The sequence below is a fragment of the Olea europaea genome, chromosome 12, assembly GCF_002742605.1.
Source record: "Olea europaea var. sylvestris chromosome 12, O_europaea_v1, whole genome shotgun sequence".
NCBI lineage: Eukaryota > Viridiplantae > Streptophyta > Magnoliopsida > Lamiales > Oleaceae > Olea > Olea europaea.
This window is the reverse complement of record NC_036248.1, coordinates 31,028,800-31,050,831: the sequence shown is the minus strand read 5'-3', so window position 1 is coordinate 31,050,831 and position 22,032 is coordinate 31,028,800. Positions and strand designations below refer to the sequence as shown.

Below are 22,032 nucleotides of genomic sequence, written 5' to 3'. Positions count from 1 at the left end.
ATGTCGTGGTGCTAGAAATCACAGTCTCTCAAGTTCTTGCTTCTAGATTGTTTGGAACTTAAGTGAGGGAAATATTTTTAACAGATTCAGAAATGACTAGTATGTAAGTATATCAGTTGCAATGACGTAATGGTTGACAATATTATAAGTTGTTGGATTTGTACAGTGGTGTATGTAACATATTACTCAATAAGGGTGCAATTGGGAACAAATATCAGTTTGGAATTAGAGTTTTAATGATTTTGTAGGTTATCTATCAATATACATTCGAAGGAATGGAGTACACAGTTGCCTAAGTATCGAATTATATGGTTTTTTTAACATAAATATAGGAAAATCTCTAGTTATAATTAGCACGATAAATAAAAAGGAATGATATTATGTGTAATTGATGACAATCGTATGAGTAATCTTAATGATTTTGGGAAACTAAATGATCATTAGTATCATTAGAGATTGTGGTAATTTGTAGCCACTCATATGAGAGAATGATAGAAATTATGGTGGTGTGTATCTGTATATCTATGATAAGAATCTCGTGACGGATTAATAATGTTATTATATTGAATATTGATCGATAGCGAATAATGTGTTATTATTTATGTTATTCATTGAGCAAAATGACATTTATGTGACTCCGATCATTTTGATTATTTACGGGTTGTTTGATTATAAGAGATGTGAAAAAGATATTGATAGATTTCATAAGGACTACTTATTATGGGGGTAAATTGTTGTTTAAGAAAGAAAATATTGAATCGGTGTATCTATGTTAATTGCGTAAAAGGTATGAAAGGAAGGAGTTGAATAAATGCACATGGATTGTCATTCTTGAATTATAGTAAAGTAATCATATGTTGAAGTAAAGAATGGCATAGTTGAAAATTATGGTGATTGAAAATTTTGCATATGGAATCTTGATGGTATATTAATGTGTGAAATGTTGCTTGATAGTTATAAAGAGCACTATTTTTGTGATCCTAAGGAAATAGGTATAATCAAATGTTTGAAGTTATACGATGTGACCATAAATGACAAGGTTACATGATACGATGAATAGCAAGTGAAGAAATGTTATGGTCGTCCTATAGTCAAATAATGTGATGAGATATTCGGGTTATTAATTAACTTTGTCAAGGCCATTTGTGGATTATTATATTTATTAAATACAATCTAGAAACTTCGAGCTAAATTTGGAAGTTAATGTGAATTTAATGAATTTTTAGTAATGTATAGTTTGGGAGATTTTCGATTGTATTTTTGGATCCATCGAATAAAGTATTACATTCTTATCGACCTTGCAATCTTGCTATGCTTTACATCTTTTTAGAATCTTGCTTTTAAATAACTTAATTTACAAAACATAATTTCCAAAATTACTTATTTTATAAGTAAAATTTACTTTCTCATCTTTTACATGCTCTTTAGAAAATACAATATTATAAGGTATACCAAGAAGCTAAAATTGATCTATTGTAGTGCCCAATCTAATTATTACTTACGGAAAATCTAAAAAATAATTAATTATTCATGCATACTCATCTTTTGAACCTTTGGTGTAAATTAACCTTGCATTTAAAGTCTCTTTAATCAATTGACGCAAAATGCTTGACAGCCAGAGCTTTGATTCATTATTTTTGTAGATTTGGATTTTGTTGTCTGCTAATTTGATGCTTAATGAGATATATAATATCATACGGAAAATCATAAGGCACTAATTAGGAATCAATTTTACTTCTATTGAAATATTCTTTTAAAAAGATAGAAATGTCAAAATAAGTGGGTGATGTAAGAGCTACTTGGCAATTATTTTATTTTATTTTTGTCAAATACAATATCTAATGGGGTTATTGGAGTCCTACTTTATGGCTGCTTTTATTACATTTTTTTAACTAACTAATTATATATATATATACAATCTGTTTAGGAGTGATTTTTTTCTTTAAAAAATTGATTTTTTGATCGTTATTTCATTATTTCAATCGTTATATTTGACTTTTTCTCCCACATATGGATCCCACTTTTCTTCTAATGATCAAAAAATCAATTCTCAAAATCACTTACAAACAGATTCATATATATATATAAGACTTTCTCTGGCGCACTCTAGCTCCTTCTCTAATAGTAAATCCTTTAGATTTAAAGTCAAATCATATTTTAATATCAAATTATTATGCTGTACAAAAAGTTAAACGAACTTTATAATGTTACAAAGAATTTCATGACGTTATAATTATTCTTGAATTAGACAAATTATCTTAAGAACATCGTTGCACTGTACAGGGTGGAAAGGTTCAACTGGGAATACACGTTGGGTATTAAAAAGCATCTTCCCCCACCATTTACCCTACTTTTAATAGAAGTTTCCTAAATGAATGAATGAATGAATTGAAATACATGTTTTAACTAGTGTGTGTCGTTTACAAGTTGCCTGAACATGCATGTCTACTCTTCAATTAAATTTAAGACAATTACTTCAACATATATAGGCCCATTTGGCAGTATTTTTTTCTTTTAAAGTTAAAAGATTCTTCTAAAACTAAGAAACTAATTGCTTTTGAATAGTTTTTTGAAAGTATTTTGCTTGGTTAAAAAAAGTTTATTAAGATACGTAATTTCCTCGCGGAAACCCTTCTCGTAGAAGCTGAAGCCAAAAATGAGCCCATAAAAGACGTCAGAGAAATTTTTGTTAGAAAATCGAGTAGCGATCGTTAAAAGTCACGTTCACAATTTCTTAAAAATCAAGCTGATCATTTCTATGACGTCGTGTCCTGCGTTAAATTGTTGCAAGTTGTCAGCAAATGTAAAATGAATCAATTCCTGGGACGAATATGTTCATGCGAAAATATGTTGCTCCCAATCGAATGTCATGGAAGCGAAACGTATTGGTGGATAGGAAATGCTCCGCAGCCATTGCCGACGTCTAATTACGGCTAACCAACCACAAACTTCTGTATGGAATATTTTCCTGAACACCAATGAAATCTATGTGTCGATATATCAGCGGTTTTTGGCGCATCGTAATTTATTCTTTTGATTTTCCTAAGATTTTGTCAACTATCTCTTTGTCCAGCAAACATTTAGTGGGTCTTTGTAATTTTGTGAAACTGACGCAAACAAAGCGTGTGGATTCATACATGGGGTATTTAGTATTAATCGAATCCTCAAATTGCCAGAGTACAATTTGTAGGGACCATTCTTATTTGATATGCAAAAACAATTGACTACCATAGTTTAAATAAAAACAAATGAGACAAAAACCTTGTGATTGTTATAACGATCAAAATACCCCATAGCTTATGTAATTTAACATGTTCGTAGATAGGGGTGCTTTCTTCTTCTTTATAATCCCGTAACACTAAAAAAGCCTTCCCGAAAAAAGTGAATGTAGAAAAGAGTATCTCTGGTGGTCGACTTAAACTACTGCCATAGGTCCCTCTCAATAGACAAAATTGAAATGGAAATTAAATGAAATAAAAGAGCATGATCCGCTGAGCTCTTATCCAGAGTACCAAGCCATTTCTCTAAGCATACAGACTTCTTCCAGAAGAAGCTGTCTCAACTAAAAGCTTGGATCTTTAGTATTATAATACACAGCAACCTTAAACTATAAGGGAAGAAATTTTTTCCTTTCCGCGACTAAATATCATATCTAAAAAGAACCGTCTTATCTAAAAGTTTTAAACATTCCACCTCGCCTTAAAGCTCGGATCTTTAGTATTATATTATTTATTACCTTGTTAGTTAGGCACAACAAGATACAAGTTGTTCTATTGAATTTGAGTCACTAGGATACTCTCAAAGCTGAGAGCAGTGACCTCGCGCGCGCGCACAACCTTAAACACGGGGAAGAAAAAATTATCTTAGTATATATGCTATACTCAACGGGACTAAATATCAGTTTTCTAGTACATGCCGTCCAATTTAATGTACAAATCAAAAAAATATTCGGCAATCCATTCCTGTGGTATTTGGCGCATCCAGCTTATGTATTAAAATGAGCAGATTATGGATGTCCCGAAGAAAGCGAATACTTTTCGAAGCCACAACGCCACTCGTTTTGCAGAAACTTTTATTAGGCCTACTAACATTGGAATTTGCAGAGCTCATAGCACTAAATCTTTTCATTATTTAACTCGGACGATCCATATTATCAGGGGCCCCAACGAGAACATATTCTTAAGCACAGGGAAAGGAAAAAAGTGCAATATCAACTAGTATAAAAAGCCTCCTGGCTAGTCATTTGTCTAGTATAAAGAAGCTTTTCGACTCTAAATCACTTCGAATTAGCGCAAACTTCAAGCATCAGAAATACATCGGATTTGTAAAGAAAGATGGGGGCTAATTTTTCTACTGAATATGAAGCCACTGGACCAGCAATGAACAAGGGCCTGATTGTTCCATCCAGTGGATCATCAGCGAACACCGGTCGGGGCATTGTATCCGATGGATCATCAGCAAACACTAGTCGGGATATTGTATCGAATGAATCATCAGTAAACAAGGGTCGGGTTATTGCATACCACTCCTCCTCGAAATGGAAGATCCATTTTGAAGCCTCAAAGCTGACTTCAAATCTAGTAATTGTTTAAGCTTTTAGATGAACTGGTTTAATATGCTATCAGAACAAAACAAAGGACTAAGTTCAAATATTCCATTTATGAAAATTGTTTACGTGATAACTAATAAAACGCGTCTGCTGTTAACAACTCAAGCTTTTAAATGAATCCGAATACTACGATTAGCTGATACTAATGATTTTAATTTCCGGTTTTAGATGGTCATTGACTTCACGGCTTCATGGTGTGGACCTTGCCGATACATGGAACCTGCCATGAATGAATTTGCTACTAAATATACAGATGTTGAGTTCATCAAGATTGACATTGATGAGTTGGAAGTACGGTCTTTTTGTTTTCGCTTTGAAATTTTAACTTTTCCCATTTTATTTAACTTATATACTTATGATTAAAATGGATAAATGCAAACAGGATGTGGCTCAGGAATTTGAAGTTCATGTTTTGCCAACTTTCTTGCTGATAAAGAAAGGAAAAGAAGTTGATAAGCTTGTTGGAGCCAACAAAGAAGAACTTGGGAAGAAGATCGAGAAACACAGGGTCTGATATGACCCCCACCCTACACCACACTCCACCCCAAAGTCTTGTCAAGGGGTTTTCCAACAACTCCATTAGGGTTGATGATTGGTCATTAGTTCATGTATTAGGGTTTGGTATTTGAAAATAAAGATGAATGAATATTGCTAAATTTTAATGTAGGAGAATGTAATAATAATTTCTGAATCCAATGACTTCCTTGGAAATCATGGCACGCGTATTTTTAAATACGTTAAGTGCTATTTCAGCATAAACTGATTGCAAGAGTGAGTTGTATTGTAATTATACCATAAGACCAAAAATTCATTGCTTAAGGATAGGCTTCATCATCTGGATTGACCAAAAACAGCAAAATTTATAAACTGTTTTTATCTGGAAAATAATCTCTCTCCCTATTTTATAAAGAAACCGTTGACATATCCTTGACAAGGCAATTATAATTCAAACACCCCAAATTAAAGAAAAAATAAAATAAAGCACACGAATTCCAATTTTTCAATACTAAGAGATTCTATTTTTAAAGATCATATATTTTACAATTTTTAGAGAGCATCTATAAATCTTAAAAATAAAAACTTTTAAGTTCTTTAATAAACTCTTTATATTTAATACTTAATTTTACTACTTCCAAAAAATGATTTTTAATTTTTTCTCTCTTTATTTTCATTAGCTTCTGTCTAAATTATAATATTATTTTCTCCATTGAAAATTGAAATATTTTGAATGTATTTAATTGTAGAGAGTATATTTGATCCTCTAAATTTAAAGAGTCAAACTCATCATCTATTTTAAAATACTAACTTAAAGAATCTATTAGAGTATCATTTTTAAAGTTAACTCTTTAAAATTGAAAATATTTTATATTTTAAGATGCTTTAAGGGGTTATTGGATTATAAAGGTTGTACCCTTAGACAGGGCCAGAGCCATGTATGGTTGAGTGCACTCAACTTTGGGAGAAGAAAAGTTGGCCATTCGAGTTGGATATATTCTATGTTGGATATCCATGCACATTGACTATAAAAATTGGAAAACCTGCACTTTGGGAGGAAAATTGAAAAAAATATTTGTCTTAATAAAAAATTTATGTCCTGAAAAAATTTCTGGCTCCCTTAGAGGTGGGGGGCCTGCTGCCTAGCATGAATATAAATTCTTTTGGTTTATTTTATAATTTTCTTACGCCTAAAACATTACGTACTAAGCATTTATGGATATGTGGCGATGAGTGGCTCACAACTTGTTTACGATATCAATGGGAGTAAAACGTCAATGAAATTAATAACTCCTATAAATTCCAATAATGACTATATTTGTACAATAGACCCATTTCATCTACAAATTTAAATAATAAAAAAATCAAATTTATTTTAGTAAATTTTTTCTTCAATATGTGCCATCACTTACATATCAAATTCAACAATTATTTATTTATTTATTTTTATTTTTTATCATGCATAGTTTTCATGGATAATTGGAAGCAAGTATCGAACTCAAAATGTTTGCAACTATTAGAAATTAAAAAATATATACATTTATTTAAATTTTAGTTTCCAATACATTCCCATCCTCAGCAAGAGCTCGCCTATACTTTGACAACTCTTCAATCATATTCCCAGAGGCTATCAAATTCAACAACGATTTTTAATCTCTTTCAGTCATATTTAAGTCAACGTGCTAAAAATGTCTTAGGTTCTCTATTTCATGTGGCATGACTAGTTTTAATATGAGTAGCGGTGGTGGATATTTGTTGGAAAAAAAAAAAATCCCTGCAAAATCAAGTGGAAAGAGAACACAAAAATGGGGCAATTTTTAAAATGGCTGGATAATTGATCCAATTTTCCACAATGGCCTTTTCTATAAGAAATATTATTTTACCCTTACTATAATTATTTGCAAGATATATCTTATATCTTTAAGGATTTATTAATCAGGACCTATATCTATATTTTTCAATCTTTCAAACACTTTTAAATATTCTTTGTATTTTAGTAGTTCTTCAAAGATCCTAGGTTGACCTTTTTTGGTTATATATCCTCGAACTAATTCTTCTGAAATTTCTTCTTGTATATCTCTGTGTTTAGTTATAATATCCTCTATCTTTCTTATCTCTTTACTAGTTCCTACAAAATTAAATCCTATATTATTTTTACAATTATAATCTATATCTCTATATATTTCTTCAATTTTTTCTTTGCCAACAGGAAATATATCTTCAGACTTTTCAGCTAATTTAAATAAAAACGAAACATCTTTTTCATCTAAAAATAATATGAGATTATTTTCATTATTAGAAATGGATGTGGATGCTTGTGAATTGTTCATCAGAATAATTAAAGCATAAGCATGTAAGAATAAGTAAATAACTTACAGTAATCAAATGGAAGTAAACATGCTTTCCCTTCAGTATGCTTTTATAGATGCTTTGCATGTACTTAATCAATCTTCTAAATCAAGTAAAGATTAAAATGTTTTTTGAAATCATTTGGGTCCACAACTGCTTCCGCAAAAGATTTTTCAATTAAGGTTGCATTTCTCATTCTAGAGAACTAGTCGTGTTTCCACAGACGCTATCTCACAGTATCCAGAGTCTCTATTTTCACCTCTATCCAAACTCTTTTCAGAATCAAGTTCCTACTTGGAACGAAATTTTAAAAGATAACTCACACATAAGGTGCTACAATTTTGTTAGAAATTTACCTTTTTCCCCTAAACCATTCTTCAAAGACGGGTACTTTAGCATGGCTAACATCCATTCAAATTCAATGTTTTGAAATCTTTTAAAATCTCTATCTGTACTGCCGAAGAATCATGAGAAATTTAACGAAATCCTTTTATGAAAACTTTGTTGAACATAACAAACTTTACTTTGATATTCATAAACTGAAATAGTACATACTTACAATCTATATTTACATACCTTTGGTACTCACCTTATGAAATTTAGAACTCCATAAGTGATTACCTTATTACACGCTTTACTATCTTCAAGCTATTTAATATTTTTCTGAATACAAGTGGTGTATATAGATTACAAAAGATATCTCTCTAAGATGTGTTTCCTCCGAGTGTTTAAGAGATAAGTTATTTCGATATGTCTTCCTTCTTCCTCATTGCCTCCTTTTATAGAAGCCTTTGTGAATCTTATCTTGACAGGTGTTTTTCCCCTTTCTTTGTTGGGTAGCTAGGCCATCTTATCTCCACCGAATTTTCCATTATCTTCTTGCTAAGTGGACCTCTCCTTTTGAAATTATATGTCTTATCTTTTGAGTTTGTCTGTCACTTGTGACAAATGGTGGGGAGTAGTCACAATTATGGAGACTTTTCTTGCACTATCTTCTGTTTTTTAGTAGCCACAATTTTTCTTTAATAAATTTTTTTATTAAAGTAGTGATAAATGGCTACTTTTGTCACCATCACTTTTTCATTTTCGAATCAAAGAATTCTGCAGGGAATTCTTCACTATTAAGAGATGCTTGACTCATATCTTCAACAACACAATATTCACAATGGTGATTACTGTAGTTCCAGAGTAATTTGCATAGTTATTTAACCATATCTTCTGATTCATACACTTGGTTAGAAATAATTGTAGATAATAAATGATTGAAATAACAAATATCTTCTTCCTTGGTGGCCATTTTTGCATTGGAATAGATAATATGATCTTCAAATGGATAAATCCATATTTTTTCTTTCTCAGTAATTATCTGAGTTATATGTTCAAATATCTCTTTGTACCATTTTGCTCTTCTGTAGGGCATCATATTTACAATATCTTGATATCCATTTTTAACAACCTTTTGATTGGTTGGTAAAAAATGTTGATTTGTAAGTCCCATTTTTATCACATGGAACGATGGATGCATATATTCAAGAACGGGATCCCATTCCATGGTTGCTGAATGGAATCTGATATATATATATTTGTTGTCTTGACGACTTCAGTATATCTTTTAACAACTTTCCTGACGTTGGCTGGAAGCTGAGCTATCTCTTTAAGATCTTTGCTAGGATATATACAAAGTATATTTCCTATCTCAAAACAATTTCGTACCCAGTTGGCTGGTGCTCCTGAATAAAAATTTATCTTGTTGTATTTTGAATAGTGGAGAGTCTTCATCCACTTTCCAATCTCCAGATACCAATCTGATAAAATATTGAAAATAACAATAAAGAGTGTTGCTTCTTCATGGTTATCTTTTCTGGGAATTTTTGTTTCATGGCATATCTTGACAATATCTTTTGGATCTATCCTTTCAATAGAAAGTTTGGATTGAGTTTGGCTCTGTGAAGAGCTACCTTCTCTTTTGATATCTTGAATATCTTTATTACCAGTAATAGGTTCAAGTTTTCCTTGTGAAGGGGTTCCTATTACCTTCTTTTCTTTCCTATTACTCAATTATTCATTTTAATTAAATATAATTTAGTATTACAAAAATTAGCACGGAAATTTCCCTATAAATGAACCAATGGTCTATAAAGAAGAAAAAAAAAGCAAGAAGAAGTGAAAGCATAGAAAACAATAACGAAGTGCTGAAGAAATTTCAAAGTCGAAGGAAGAGAAAAAATCCTCTCGAATCCAAATTCAATGAACCTCAAGAAGATCAAAATATTATTCGAATCAAACAGGTTCACGCAAAGTTCAAGAAGATTAAAGTCTTCAAATCAAATTCAAGTTCAAGTCCAAACCACAAAATCCAAGTACCAAACAAATCATGTCTCAACAAATTTTCGAAAACTATAATTCAAGCCACGTAGCCCTTGTCTCCAAACAATCAGATCATTAATTAGATGATTTTTGCAACTTTGCAATCAAAAGAAGTTCGCATCACTTGTATTTTTCAAAGATACAATTTATAACAATTTCTGTATGTTAATAGACGAAATTCGTCGTACAGGGAGCTTATATTTCTTCTAAATATTGTTGGGTTTTTTTTACCAAAATTAGGTTGGAATTTTAATAAAATAATTTTTCGTTTATTCCACGTGATTTCTAATCGTATTTCTATCTTTGTGGTATTTCTAGAGTTTGGCATGTATCCCTATAAATATTATATTCTTTCTAGAGTTTTGTATTATTGAAGAGGAGTGCATATTGGATACAGTTTATGCGTTTGACAAGTGTCCAAATTGGGATTTGTTTAAAATATATGAAACGGTGACGCAAGGTATCTTTGTTATGGGTAACAACAAATCTTGTTGGATAGCTGGTATTGATAAAGTCAGATTGAAGCTGGTGGATGAAACATCTAGAATACTTGATAACATTCAACATATTCTAAACTTGAAGAAGAATCTTATTTCCTTGAGTACTCTTAATTTAAAGAGGTACATGTTCTATGGAAGAGATGGAGTTTTAATGGTTTGGAAGGGTGCTTGTGTTGCAGTGGAGAGGCAGAAGAGGTCCCAACTATACATCTTGCAAGGTTGAGCAGAATTTGTGAAGAAAAGTCAGCATAAATTTAATTAGCATCGTGATGGAGATTCAGTTTGGTATTGTACCTTTGAGATTTGGTTCGAGATCCATGTTGAAGAATACTACTCAGTTAAGTTTGAAGGATATGGGTAATTCCTCTTTGTCATCATCATTTGTGGTTTCATCGTATTCAACTATTAGGAATAGACTCATTGGAGATAGGCACGTGGATGCTGATTTGGTTGCTCATACTTTTTGCATTTTTGAAGGTATTGAGACTAGCCAAGGGCCTTCTATGAAAGTATTGGAAGTTGATTCTACTACTAGATGTGTTTCGACACCGTTTGGTAATTTCAAATTCTTTATGAATTTTGGGGAACTCGATGTTTGAGTTCATATATTTGTGTTGGATGCCGTGGAAGAAGAGGAATATTTTTGTATTGGAGAAAGTTAGGCTCTTGTTGAAAAGTTCGAATTTTATGTTACAGTCGGATTTATTTTTCTAGGTAGAGAAATTTTGGACTTTCGTTCATTGTATCGAAATTTGTGTCAGGGTGGAGATTATTAGGTTTTTTAAACCTAAATTAGGTTGAATTTTTTTGAGAAAATATTTTTTTTTCTTTATTCTATGTTATTTTTTATCTTGTTTCCATTTTGTGGTATTTATAGGGTTTGGTATACCCTATATAAATACTACTTTTTTCGCAAGTTTTGTATCACTAAAATATAGAATAATTGAGTAAGCACGGTTATTGTATTTGTTTTCTCCATATTAGTCAATCGAATAATATACTACATTTATCTGCCAATTAATTATTTGATTTTTTATCTTGTTGTTTGTTTGTGATCATATACTTCATATCGTATCATATATATTACCTCGATCCTTTTTATTTTCCAACAAATATGAGGTCAGTAAATCAGCAATGAACAAGGGCCTAGTCATTCCATCTAGTGTATCGTTTGCAAACATTTGTTGGGGGTATTGTATCCATTGGATCATCACCAAACAAGTGCTGGGCTATTGCATTCCACTCTTCCTCGACATGGAAGATCCATTTTGAAGCCTTGAAATCACATCAAATCTGGTAATTCTATAAGCTTTTAGATGTAGAGCAAATGAAAACCTAACTTCAAATCGCCCAATCACTTAAATTGTACTTGTTAATAAATGTGTTGACTATCTAACAACTTAAACTTTTAGATAAAAATCTTCTCGACTACATGACTAGCTGATAATAATGTTCTCACTTCTGATTCAAGATGGTCATTGACTTCACAGCTTCGTGGTGTGTGATAACAATATAATCTATCTTAAACCAATATGTTTAATCAATCCAAAAAGAAGAAAAGAGAAGAGAAGAAGAAGAAGAATAAAGAGAGAACCAAAATCTATTGAGCCATGAGAAATTGGGGTTTACAATGAAAGTAAAAATGATTTTTATACTACTACAAGGAAACCTAAAAATAATAGGAAACCTAAAAAAAAGGAAATTACATATTATGCTAAAATAAATAAATATAACACGTTTTCATCCCCCCTCAAACTCACGATGCTAAAGCAAGAAGCAGCGAGAGTTTGTCACGCAAGAAGCGAAAATGATGAACCGGATGGGACTTAGTGAAGAAGTCAGCGAGCTGCAACGATGAAGAAATAAAGGGTAAGGAAATGGTGCCAGTCTGCAAATGATGACGAACTAGATGACAATCAATCTCAATATGCTTTGTGCGTTCATGGAACACAGAGTTGTGAGATATCTGAATGGCACTAGTATTATCACAATACATGGGAGTTGGGGAAGAATGAGAAACACCTATGTCTGCAAGTAACCATCGCAACCACACAATCTCATTGGTGGTGGATGCCATAGCTCGATACTCTGCTTCTATAGAGGAACGGAAAACAAAAGTCTGCTTCTTACTTTTCCAAGAGATAAGAGAATCACCCAAAAATACACAAAAACTAGTAGTGGACTTGTGATCAATGGGGTCGCTAGCCCAATCAACATCAGAGTAGGCACGGAGCACTAAGGATGAGGTTGATGAAAATAAAAGACTCTGAAAATATGTACCACGAAGATAACGCAAAATACGAACAATTGCTGCCCAATGAACTGTAGTAGGAGCTGAAACAAATTGACTAACAATGTGAACAACATAAGCAATATCGGGACGTGTGATAGTAAGATAAACTAGACATCCAACAATAGTGCGATACAGAGTGGGATCAGTCAATGGTACACCGTCAGATGATGAATATCGAGCATTGGACTCAAGAGGAGTATCAACAGTTTTAATATAAGTAAGACAAGCACGTCTAATAACATCCTTAGTGTACTTGGACTGAGAGATAAGATAACCTCTAGGAGAAGAAGCAACTTCGATTCCCAAAAAATAAGACAATGTGCCCAAGTCCTTCATTTCAAAACGACAAGCCGAAGAACAAAGCAAGTATAACCAAAGACTCTCAACGAGAAGTAATCCGGAAGATGCCCATACAATGTTTCAAAGGGTGATAAACCTAAATTGTGGGAAGATGGAATCTTATTAATTAAAGAAACAACAGTAAGAGCTACTTCTCCCCAAAACTCACTGGGAACTTTGGCAGATAAAAGAAGTGAACGAGCACTTTTCGCAATGTGCCCATGCTTTCGTTCAGCAACACCATTTTGTTGTGAGATATTAGTACAAGAGGTTTGATGAATTGTACCGTCAAGAGCAAGCAATTTAGAGAATTCAGATGAAGTATACTCTCCACCCAAGTCACATATAAAGCACTTAATTACAGTGGAATATTGAGTTTTAATAAGTGCTCTAAATGATCGATAAATAGAAAGAAAGTCAGATCGTCGCTTCATAAGATAAATCCAATAATAACGACTATAATAAACAATAAAGGACACATAATATCGAGACTCTCCTTTTGTAGCAATAGGAGCAGGTCCCCACACATCAGAGTGAACAATATCAAATGGTTCAACAGAATGAGAAATACTTTGAGGAAAAGGTAAAGCAGAAAATTTTGCTAATTTGCAACCACTACAATCAGAAATATCATGAGTTTGTATATTTCCCAATTGACCCTTAGAAACTAAAAATTTTAAGCGACTAACGGAAACATGTCCAAGGTGAGAATGCCATAAAGAAAAACTAGAAGAAGATGAATTCAAAGAAAAAGATGACAAATCAACACCAAAGGCTGCAATGTGTGGTGGTCTTAGATTGTCCAGAACATATAACCATCATTGTCTACGGCCTATCCCAATCAGCTTCTAAGATTGAGGATCCAGCACATGACAACCAGTAGAAGAAAACTGAACTAAGTATCCAGAATCATACAATTGACCAATAGAAATAAGATTCAAAGCAAGAGCTGGAACACAATAGACATTCGACAGTGACAAATTATGTGTATTAACTGAACCAACACCTGCTAAAGGTAATGGTGTACCATCAACAGTCATAGATGGGTTGGAATGACGCAAGTCATTAAAGAATTTCTAATAAGACGACATTTGTTTGGAAGCACCTGACTCAAAAATCCATGAGGAAGAAATACTTGAGTGATTCTGTGATGACAAACCTATATCAGTAGAGGCTAACATAGCATGTGGTTGTGTGGCTGAAAACTTCTGAAACTGCTCTGCTAAGTCCGTCAACATGGGATTAGATGAAGGTGGTGCTCCAAGTATGGATGAATCATTGGGTGGCATGGTGGCAGCTATGTTAGCATTGGGACGATAAGATCGCTACTGTGATTGAGGTTGCTGCTTCTTCAATAGCTTTGGACATTAAGACTTCCAATGTCCTTTTTGTTTACAAAAGTTACACTCATCAGTAGCAACTCGCACATAACCTTTATTCTGGTTCTGTGTGGACAGTCGAGAAGTTACAGCCAACACTGAGGTGCTAGATGGAGGAAGAGATATTTCTCCTACAAGAGATTTCAAACATATTTCCTCGGCTACAAGTTCACTAACCACCAAATCAACTGAAGGAAGTGGAGTGCGATGCAAAATAGAGCCTCTGAGTCCCTCAAAATCACTGCAAAGTGCCATAAAAAACTGAACTAATCGCTGCTCCTCTCTAAAAGTAATATATTCCTCACGTGCTTTCAGTCCTGCTGATTCCGTAAAAGCCAGCTCATCCCAGATGGAGTTCATAGCAACATAGAACTAAAGAATACTCATAACTTTCTGATGTAAAGCCCGTATATCAATTTCCAACTGATACCGTTTTGCAAAGTTAGATTTAGTGTATAACGTTTGAAAATGCTCACAAACTTCTTTTGTTGTTTCAAACTTCGCTGATTGTGTACCAATTGATTGCTCAACGGAATTGTGAATCCAAGTGAGAATTTTCGTATTGTTTGACTCTCAATTATCTAACTCTGTTACATAATTCTGAGTAGTGTTCTCGGGTTTCATAATAGTTCCGCTAACATAGCCCCATAATCTTTTTCCCTTTAAAAAATTTCTCATCACTGTACTCCAATACGAGTAATTTTTATCATTTAGTCTGACACTAATGGATTGAAGTGAATCATCTCTTTTGGTTGCCATCATAAAGTCAATAAATGAATCAAAGAAATTACCCAATATTTAAGGAAACCAACGTACTACCACAAACTATAATTGAAATATACTACACAGTATACGTATAACCAAAGTAATACCACCAAAAGATCAAAAATTTACCAAGGAACAAACTGCCTTTTGGAATCACCCCCCAAAAAAACTACTCACGCGCCTTCATCGTCACTGCGCATGGTCCTCACGCGCAACCTCCACGTGCCGCATAACTTCAACACGCGCCTGATCGGACGTTTCGTCTCAACTTACTGAACCAGGATTTGGTCTCAATTTCCTCAATGGGTCTCCAGTTTGGTCGAAATCTTGATTTTAAGTTGCAGTCGAATAGGTTTTTCGCACAAACTTTCTTTGCCTGATTTCTATCTTAATTTCAGCACGCCCAAACAGAAATTTCACAAATTTCACTCAATTATAGGCTCTGATACCATGATAACAATATAATCTATCTTAAACCAATATGTTGAATCAATCCACAAAGAAGAAAAGAGAAGAGAAGATGAATAAAGAGGGAACCAAAATCTATTGAGCCATGAGAAATTGGGGTTTACAATGAAAGTAAAAATGGTTTTTATACTACTACAAGGAAACCTAAAAATAATAGGAAACCTAAAAAAAAAAAGGAAATTACATACTATGCTAAAATAAATAAATAAATATAACACGTTTTCAGTGTGGACCATGTCGATATGTGGAATCTGCCATGAATATATTTGCTGCTAAATAGACAGATTTTGAGTTCATCAAGATTGATGTTGATGAGTTGGAAGTACTAAATCTTTCTTTTTTGCTTCGAAATTCAACTGTTTTCCATTTTATTTCAGTTAAATATTTATAAAATTAGAAACAGTATGTTGCTAAGGAATTTGAAGTTCATGTTTTGCCAACTTTCATACTGATAAAGAAAGGAAAAGAAGTTGATAAGCTTGTTGGATCCAACAGAGAAGAACTTAGGAAGAAGATTGAGAAACACGGTCCGTTATAACCCCCACGCGACCCCACCCCACTCTCCAAAGCCTTGTCGAGTGTTTTTCTTACAATTCCCCTTAGGTTTGATGATTCCTGATTAATTCATGTACTAGGATTTATTATTTTAAAATAAAGATGCATGGGTATTGCTAAATTTTAATGTAGAGAATGTAACGATTTCCTTGGAAGTCATTGCATGTGTATTATTTATAAATACATTCAAGTATATTTCAGTGTGAACTGATTTTAAGAGTGAATTCTATTAAAACAATAGTTCAAGAGCAGAAACTCATTGCTTCAGCTCATTTTGGACGAGAAATTTAGGAATGGTTATTTCCAATTAGAAAATGGTTCCATGGAATTATTCAACTCAAGAATTTGTAAAGCTACTCAAAGAGTCTGATTTGCAGATTAAAGGCATGTTTTCCGGATTGATAAGCACATTGATTATCTTTTCTTTACTGATATTAAATGTGAATTTGAGACATATATTGACTTCATCATCGTATTCGTTGGATTGCCCAAAAACCGCAAAACTTATAATTCAAGCATTAATCAACGAAGAAATAAAAACTAAAGTTGTGAACATTGGGACATGTGTGGATAAAACTTTGCACGTCATTAAAAACCCGAGCCTCCATTTGGCAAGAATTCCTAAACGATTTAATTTATAAATAAATAGAAATGGATTGTGTATAATTCGATGATATTTATTTATCTATTGAAATGTGTAATTGAATATAAGGTTTGATCATTTAAAATGATTTATAAATAATTTTTATTTGGAAAAATAATCTCCCTTCCTATTTTACCAATGGGGTCTAAAATATTTCCAAAATATTTTTGACATATGCAATTATGGAATGAACACCCCAAAACGAAGAAAAAAGACAAAACAGAGTGCACGTAGTCCAATTTTCCAAAATTTTTAAGATAACAAACCAATATCTCACATATAAATCTCCTTCAATCATATTTAAACAAACGTACCAAACATAATAAAAGTGTCTCGGTTCTCTTCAGTCACATTATTAACAAGATTTTGATGAACCTTCAACGACTTTATTAGTAAAAAAATCCCTCACAATACAATATTTTCCTTACTCTCAGAACTTTTTCCCAAATACAGAAAACAAACGTACGCGAGACATCCATGTGTACCGTTCTTCTCTCCTCTTAATATTTTCTCTCTAAACTCTCATAATGCTGGATTCACAAAATTCTCTACTAAAATTCACGTCACGCTAGTGTCAAGCACATCCCATAATTGGATCCTTGGACGATATTCATAGAAAAGTCCCTCTCATTTTTCTAAATGCATATAAAGTAATTTTTCCTCATACTATTGGAAAATACAGGTAATGGGTTGCCCATGTGGGTGACCCGACCCACAAGATTTTAAAAAGGTTGAAAGAAGTGGTTTGAATTTAAAATTCTAATCTACAACTCTCAAAACAACTCCTTACAACCTCCATATAGAAGTTACAAAAAATAAATATAAAAAGTGTGACAAAAAAATGGTGAAAAATTCATATAGAAATTGACACCAAAATTTGAAAGTCTCTGAAACCATATTTTTTGTATGAAATCTTACAAAAAGAAATGGCACTTAGATTATGGATAATAATCCCCTTCCATTGTAATCGGGATTAGGGCATTCGAGAACAAAAAAAATGCAGATTTTAGAACTTTGGAATACAAGGTGATTCAACCACACAAAAAGATATTATAATTCATCATTTCAAGTAAATTTTTTGACCCAAAATTCACATCAAAGTATGTTGCGAAATCCTACATTGGTATCAGAACCATAACGTTGAATTCCTTCTTGTAATTCATGCTTAAATATGCCATTACACGATATAATTTGGTTTATGCATCTTGTATGCAAAGTTTGAAACCTTATGTGGTATTCAGTAGCATCATTTGACAATTTACTGCTATCTGATCGTTCATCTTTATGCAGTAAGATTAGTATGGTTAGAAAGGTTTTCTCATAAGCTTTCCAACCATATAAAGAACTCAAATTTTGTACTTAAAACGAAGAAGTTTTAAGATTTTGAAATTTGAATGATAATATGAATTTTTGGCATGAAACTTGATAAAATTCTGAGCTTCATCACGTGATAATTTTTTTAGTTTAAGTTTCATGTTGTCCATTTGGTATGGTAGCATAGATCTTCTCAAAACCTTTCCAATATGATATAAAGATCATTAATATTGGGTTTGAAATAAGAAAGTTATAGCCTCCCGAAGTTTAGATGTAAATCTGATTTTTTGAGTGAAAATTTGTAAAATAAGAAACTTCATCGATGATAACTTCTAGGACATTGTGTTTCATGATACCCGTTTGATATGATTGGATAGATCTTCTCCAAACTTTTCCAACAATATAAAAAATATAAATTTTGGCATTGGAATGAAGAAGTTATAGCCTTCCGACATTTATATATAAATATGATTTTTTGCCTGAAAAATGATAAAATCTAAAACTTCATCGTACGATAACTTCTTCCATACTATTTTTCATGATGCTCATTTAGTATGGTTGGATAGATCTTTCCAATGGTATAAAGAATATAAATTCTGGCCTTAGAATGAAGAAGTTATGGCCTCCGAAGTATTGATAAAAATCTGGAAATTCTGTCTTTTCTTTTATCTATGAATAGTAACTTCTTTTTTTTTCTTTTTTTTTTTCCATTTTTCAGTCTCAATCAAATCTGTTTTGGTAAAAAACACAGTCTCTGAAGTTGATATTGTAAAATCTGACCATACAAATAAACTCAAAACGTCAAAATTGATTAAATACACGAATCAACGAAATTTTTTCCATTGAATAAGTGCTGTGAATGGGCGTGTAGTGGATGTTCAGCGCCCCACTTTTTTTTAATTATCAAAAAAGGTTGAAAAGTCAAATAAAACTGTCGTTTGAATTTTCAAATGGAATTTAGAAATTTACAAATTAGTCCCTCGAATATTCTTGATTTTTTTCTTATATGCAATTAAAATTAATTTTCAGATAATCAAAAATATTTTTTTGGACTCAGTAACTTTTGAAGACGGTGTCCGTTTCGGGCCCAAAAGTACTTTTCGGAAATGTAGCGACCCTTTTGGATTGAACTCACAACTTCGTCGTGACGTATGAGGGATGTGACCATTTTTTGAGGAACGTGCACCTGCATCTTTGGACTGACGACGTTCGAAGAATTGAGCATAACTTTTGCAGACAGTGTCCGTTTTTGGGACCATAAGTACTTTTCGGAAATGTAGCGACTATTTTGGGTTTAGCTCACAATTTCGTAATGACGTATTAGGGTTCTCATCCCTTTTTTGAAGAACGACCACTCGCATATTGGGAACGCTTGGAGTGTCGACCTTCGAAGAAATTTGCGCAACTTTTGCAAACGGAGTCCGTTTTGGTCCCATAAGTACTTTTCGGAAATGTAGCGACCCTTTTGTATTGAACTCACAACTTCGTCGCGACGTATGAGGGATTTGACCATTTTTTGAGGAACGTGCACCTGCATATTTGGACTGACGACGTTCGAAGAATTGAGCATAACTTTTGCAGACAGTGTCCGTTTTTGGGATCATAAGTACTTTTCGAAAATGTAGCGACCGTTTTAGGTTTAGCTCACGATTTCGTAATGACGTATTAGGGTTTTCTTCCTTTTTTTGAAGAACGACCACTGGCATATTTTGTACGCTTGGATTGTCGACCTTCGAAGAAATGAGCGTAACTTTTGTAGACGGGGTTCGTTTTGGGCCCATAAGTACTTTTCGGACATGTAGCGACCCTTTTCAATTGAACACACAACTTCGTCGTGACGTATGTGGGATTTTGACCATTTTTTGAGGAATGTGCACCTGCATATTCGGACTGACGACGTTCGAAGAATTGAGCATAACTTTTGCAGACAGTGTCCATTTTTGGGACCGTAAGTACTTTTCGAAAATGTAACGACCGTTTTAGGTTTAGCTCACGATTTCATAATGACGTATTAGGGTTCTCATCCTTTTTTTTGAAGAACGACCACCCGCATATTGGGAACACTTGGATTCTCGACCTTCGAAGAAATGAGCGTAACTTTTACCGACGGGGTCCGTTTTGGGCCCATAAGTACTCTTTCGACATGTAGCGACCCTTTTGGATTGAACTCACAACTTCATCGTGACGTATGAGGGATTTGACCATTTTTTGAGGAACGTGCACCAGCATATTTGGACTGACGACGTTCGAAGAATTGAGTATAACTTTTGCAGACAGTGTCCGTTTTTGGGACCCTAAGTACTTTTCGAAAATGTAGCGACCGTTTTGGGTTTAGCTCACGATTTCGTAATGAGGTATTAGGGTTTTCATCCCTTTTTTGAAGAACGACCACTTGCATATTGGGAACGCTTGGATTGTCGACCTTCGAAGAAATGAGCGTAACTTTTGCAGACGGTGTCCGTTTCGGGCCCATAAGTACTTTTCGGACATGCAGCGACCCTTTTGGATTGAACTCACAACTTCGTCGTTACGTATGAGGGATTTTGACCATTTTTTGAAGAACGTGCACCTGCATATTCGGACTGACGACGTTCGAAGAAATGCGTATAACTTTTGCAGAAAGTGTCCGTTTTTGGGACCCTAAGTACTTTTCGAAAATGTAGCGACCGTTTTGGGTTTAGCTCACAATTTCGTAATGACGTATTAGGGTTCTCATCCATTTTTTGAAGAACGACCACTTGCATATTGGGAACGCTTGGATTGTCGACCTTCGAAGAAATGAGCGTAACTTTTGAAGACGGTGTCCGTTTCGCGCCCATAAGTACTTTTCGGATATGTAGCAACCCTTTTGGATTGAACTCACAACTTCGTCGTTACGTATGAGGGATTTTGACCATTTTTTGAAGAACGTGCACCTGCATATTCGGACTGACGACGTTCGAAGAAATGCGTATAACTTTTGCAGAAAGTGTCCGTTTTTGGGACCATAAGTACTTTTCGGAAATGTAGCGACCGTTTTGGGTTTAGCTCACGATTTCGTAATGACGTATTAGGGTTCTCATCCTTTTTTTGAAGAACGACCACTCGCATATCGGGAACGCTTGGATTCTCGCCCTTCGAAGAAATGAGCGTAACTTTTGCAGACGGGGTCCGTTTTGAGCCCGTAAGTACTTTTCGAAAATGTAGCGACCGTTTTGGGTTTAGCTCACGATTTCGTAATGACGTATTAGGGTTCTCATCCTTTTTTTGAAGAACGACCACTCGCATATCGGGAACGCTTGGATTCTCGCCCTTCGAAGAAATGAGCGTAACTTTTGCAGACGGGGTCCGTTTTGAGCCCGTAAGTACTTTTCGAAAATGTAGCGACCGTTTTGGGTTTAGCTCACGATTTCGTAATGACGTATTAGGGTTCTCATCCTTTTTTTGAAGAACGACCACTCGCATATCGGGAACGCTTGGATTCTCGACCTTCGAAGAAATGAGCGTAACTTTTGCAGACGGGGTCCGTTTTGAGCCCATAAGTACTTTTCAGACATGTAGCGACCCTTTTGGATTGAACTCACAACTTCGTCGTGACGTATGAGGGATATGACCATTTTTTGAGCAACGTATACCTGCATATTCGGACTGCCTACGTTCAAAGAACTGAACATAACTTTTGCAGACAGTGTCCGTTTTTGGGACCATAAGTACTTTTCGGAAATGTAGCAACCGTTTTGGGTTTAGCTCACGATTTCGTAATGATGTATTAGGGTTTTGGTCCTTTTTTTGAAGAACGACCACTCGCATATTGGGAACGCTTGGAGTGTCGACCTTCGAAGAAATTTGCGCAACTTTTGCAAACGGAGTCCGTTTTGGGCCCATAAGTACTTTTCGGAAATGTAGCGACCGTTTTGGGTTTAGCTCACGATTTCGTAATGACGTATTAGGGTTCTCATCCTTTTTTTGAAGAACGA

At 33.9% G+C, this 22,032-nt stretch overlaps 1 protein-coding gene across 1 annotated transcript; it reads left to right on the top strand.

Annotated features, from left to right (window-relative positions):
• The first annotated feature begins 4,242 nt into the window (after positions 1-4,242).
• On the top strand, positions 4,243-5,362 carry LOC111406390 (thioredoxin H2-like). Its single transcript, XM_023035820.1, has 3 exons — positions 4,243-4,580; positions 4,778-4,900; positions 4,992-5,362. The coding sequence occupies exons 1-3, from the start codon at positions 4,335-4,337 to the stop codon at positions 5,121-5,123; spliced, it is 501 nt and encodes a 166-aa protein (XP_022891588.1). The 5' UTR covers positions 4,243-4,334; the 3' UTR covers positions 5,124-5,362.
• The last annotated feature ends 16,670 nt before the right edge of the window (positions 5,363-22,032 follow it).

What these genes read in the sequence shown, in the direction of transcription:
- LOC111406390 (XM_023035820.1), top strand. Translation starts at nt 4,335, where the DNA reads ATGGGGGCTAATTTTTCTACTGAATATGAAGCCACTGGACCAGCAATG. An exon ending in CAAAGCTGACTTCAAATCTA is followed by an intron (nt 4,581 to 4,777) that starts GTAATTGTTTAA and finishes TTCCGGTTTTAG; the next exon opens with ATGGTCATTGACTTCACGGC. An exon ending in TTGACATTGATGAGTTGGAA is followed by an intron (nt 4,901 to 4,991) that starts GTACGGTCTTTT and finishes AAATGCAAACAG; the next exon opens with GATGTGGCTCAGGAATTTGA.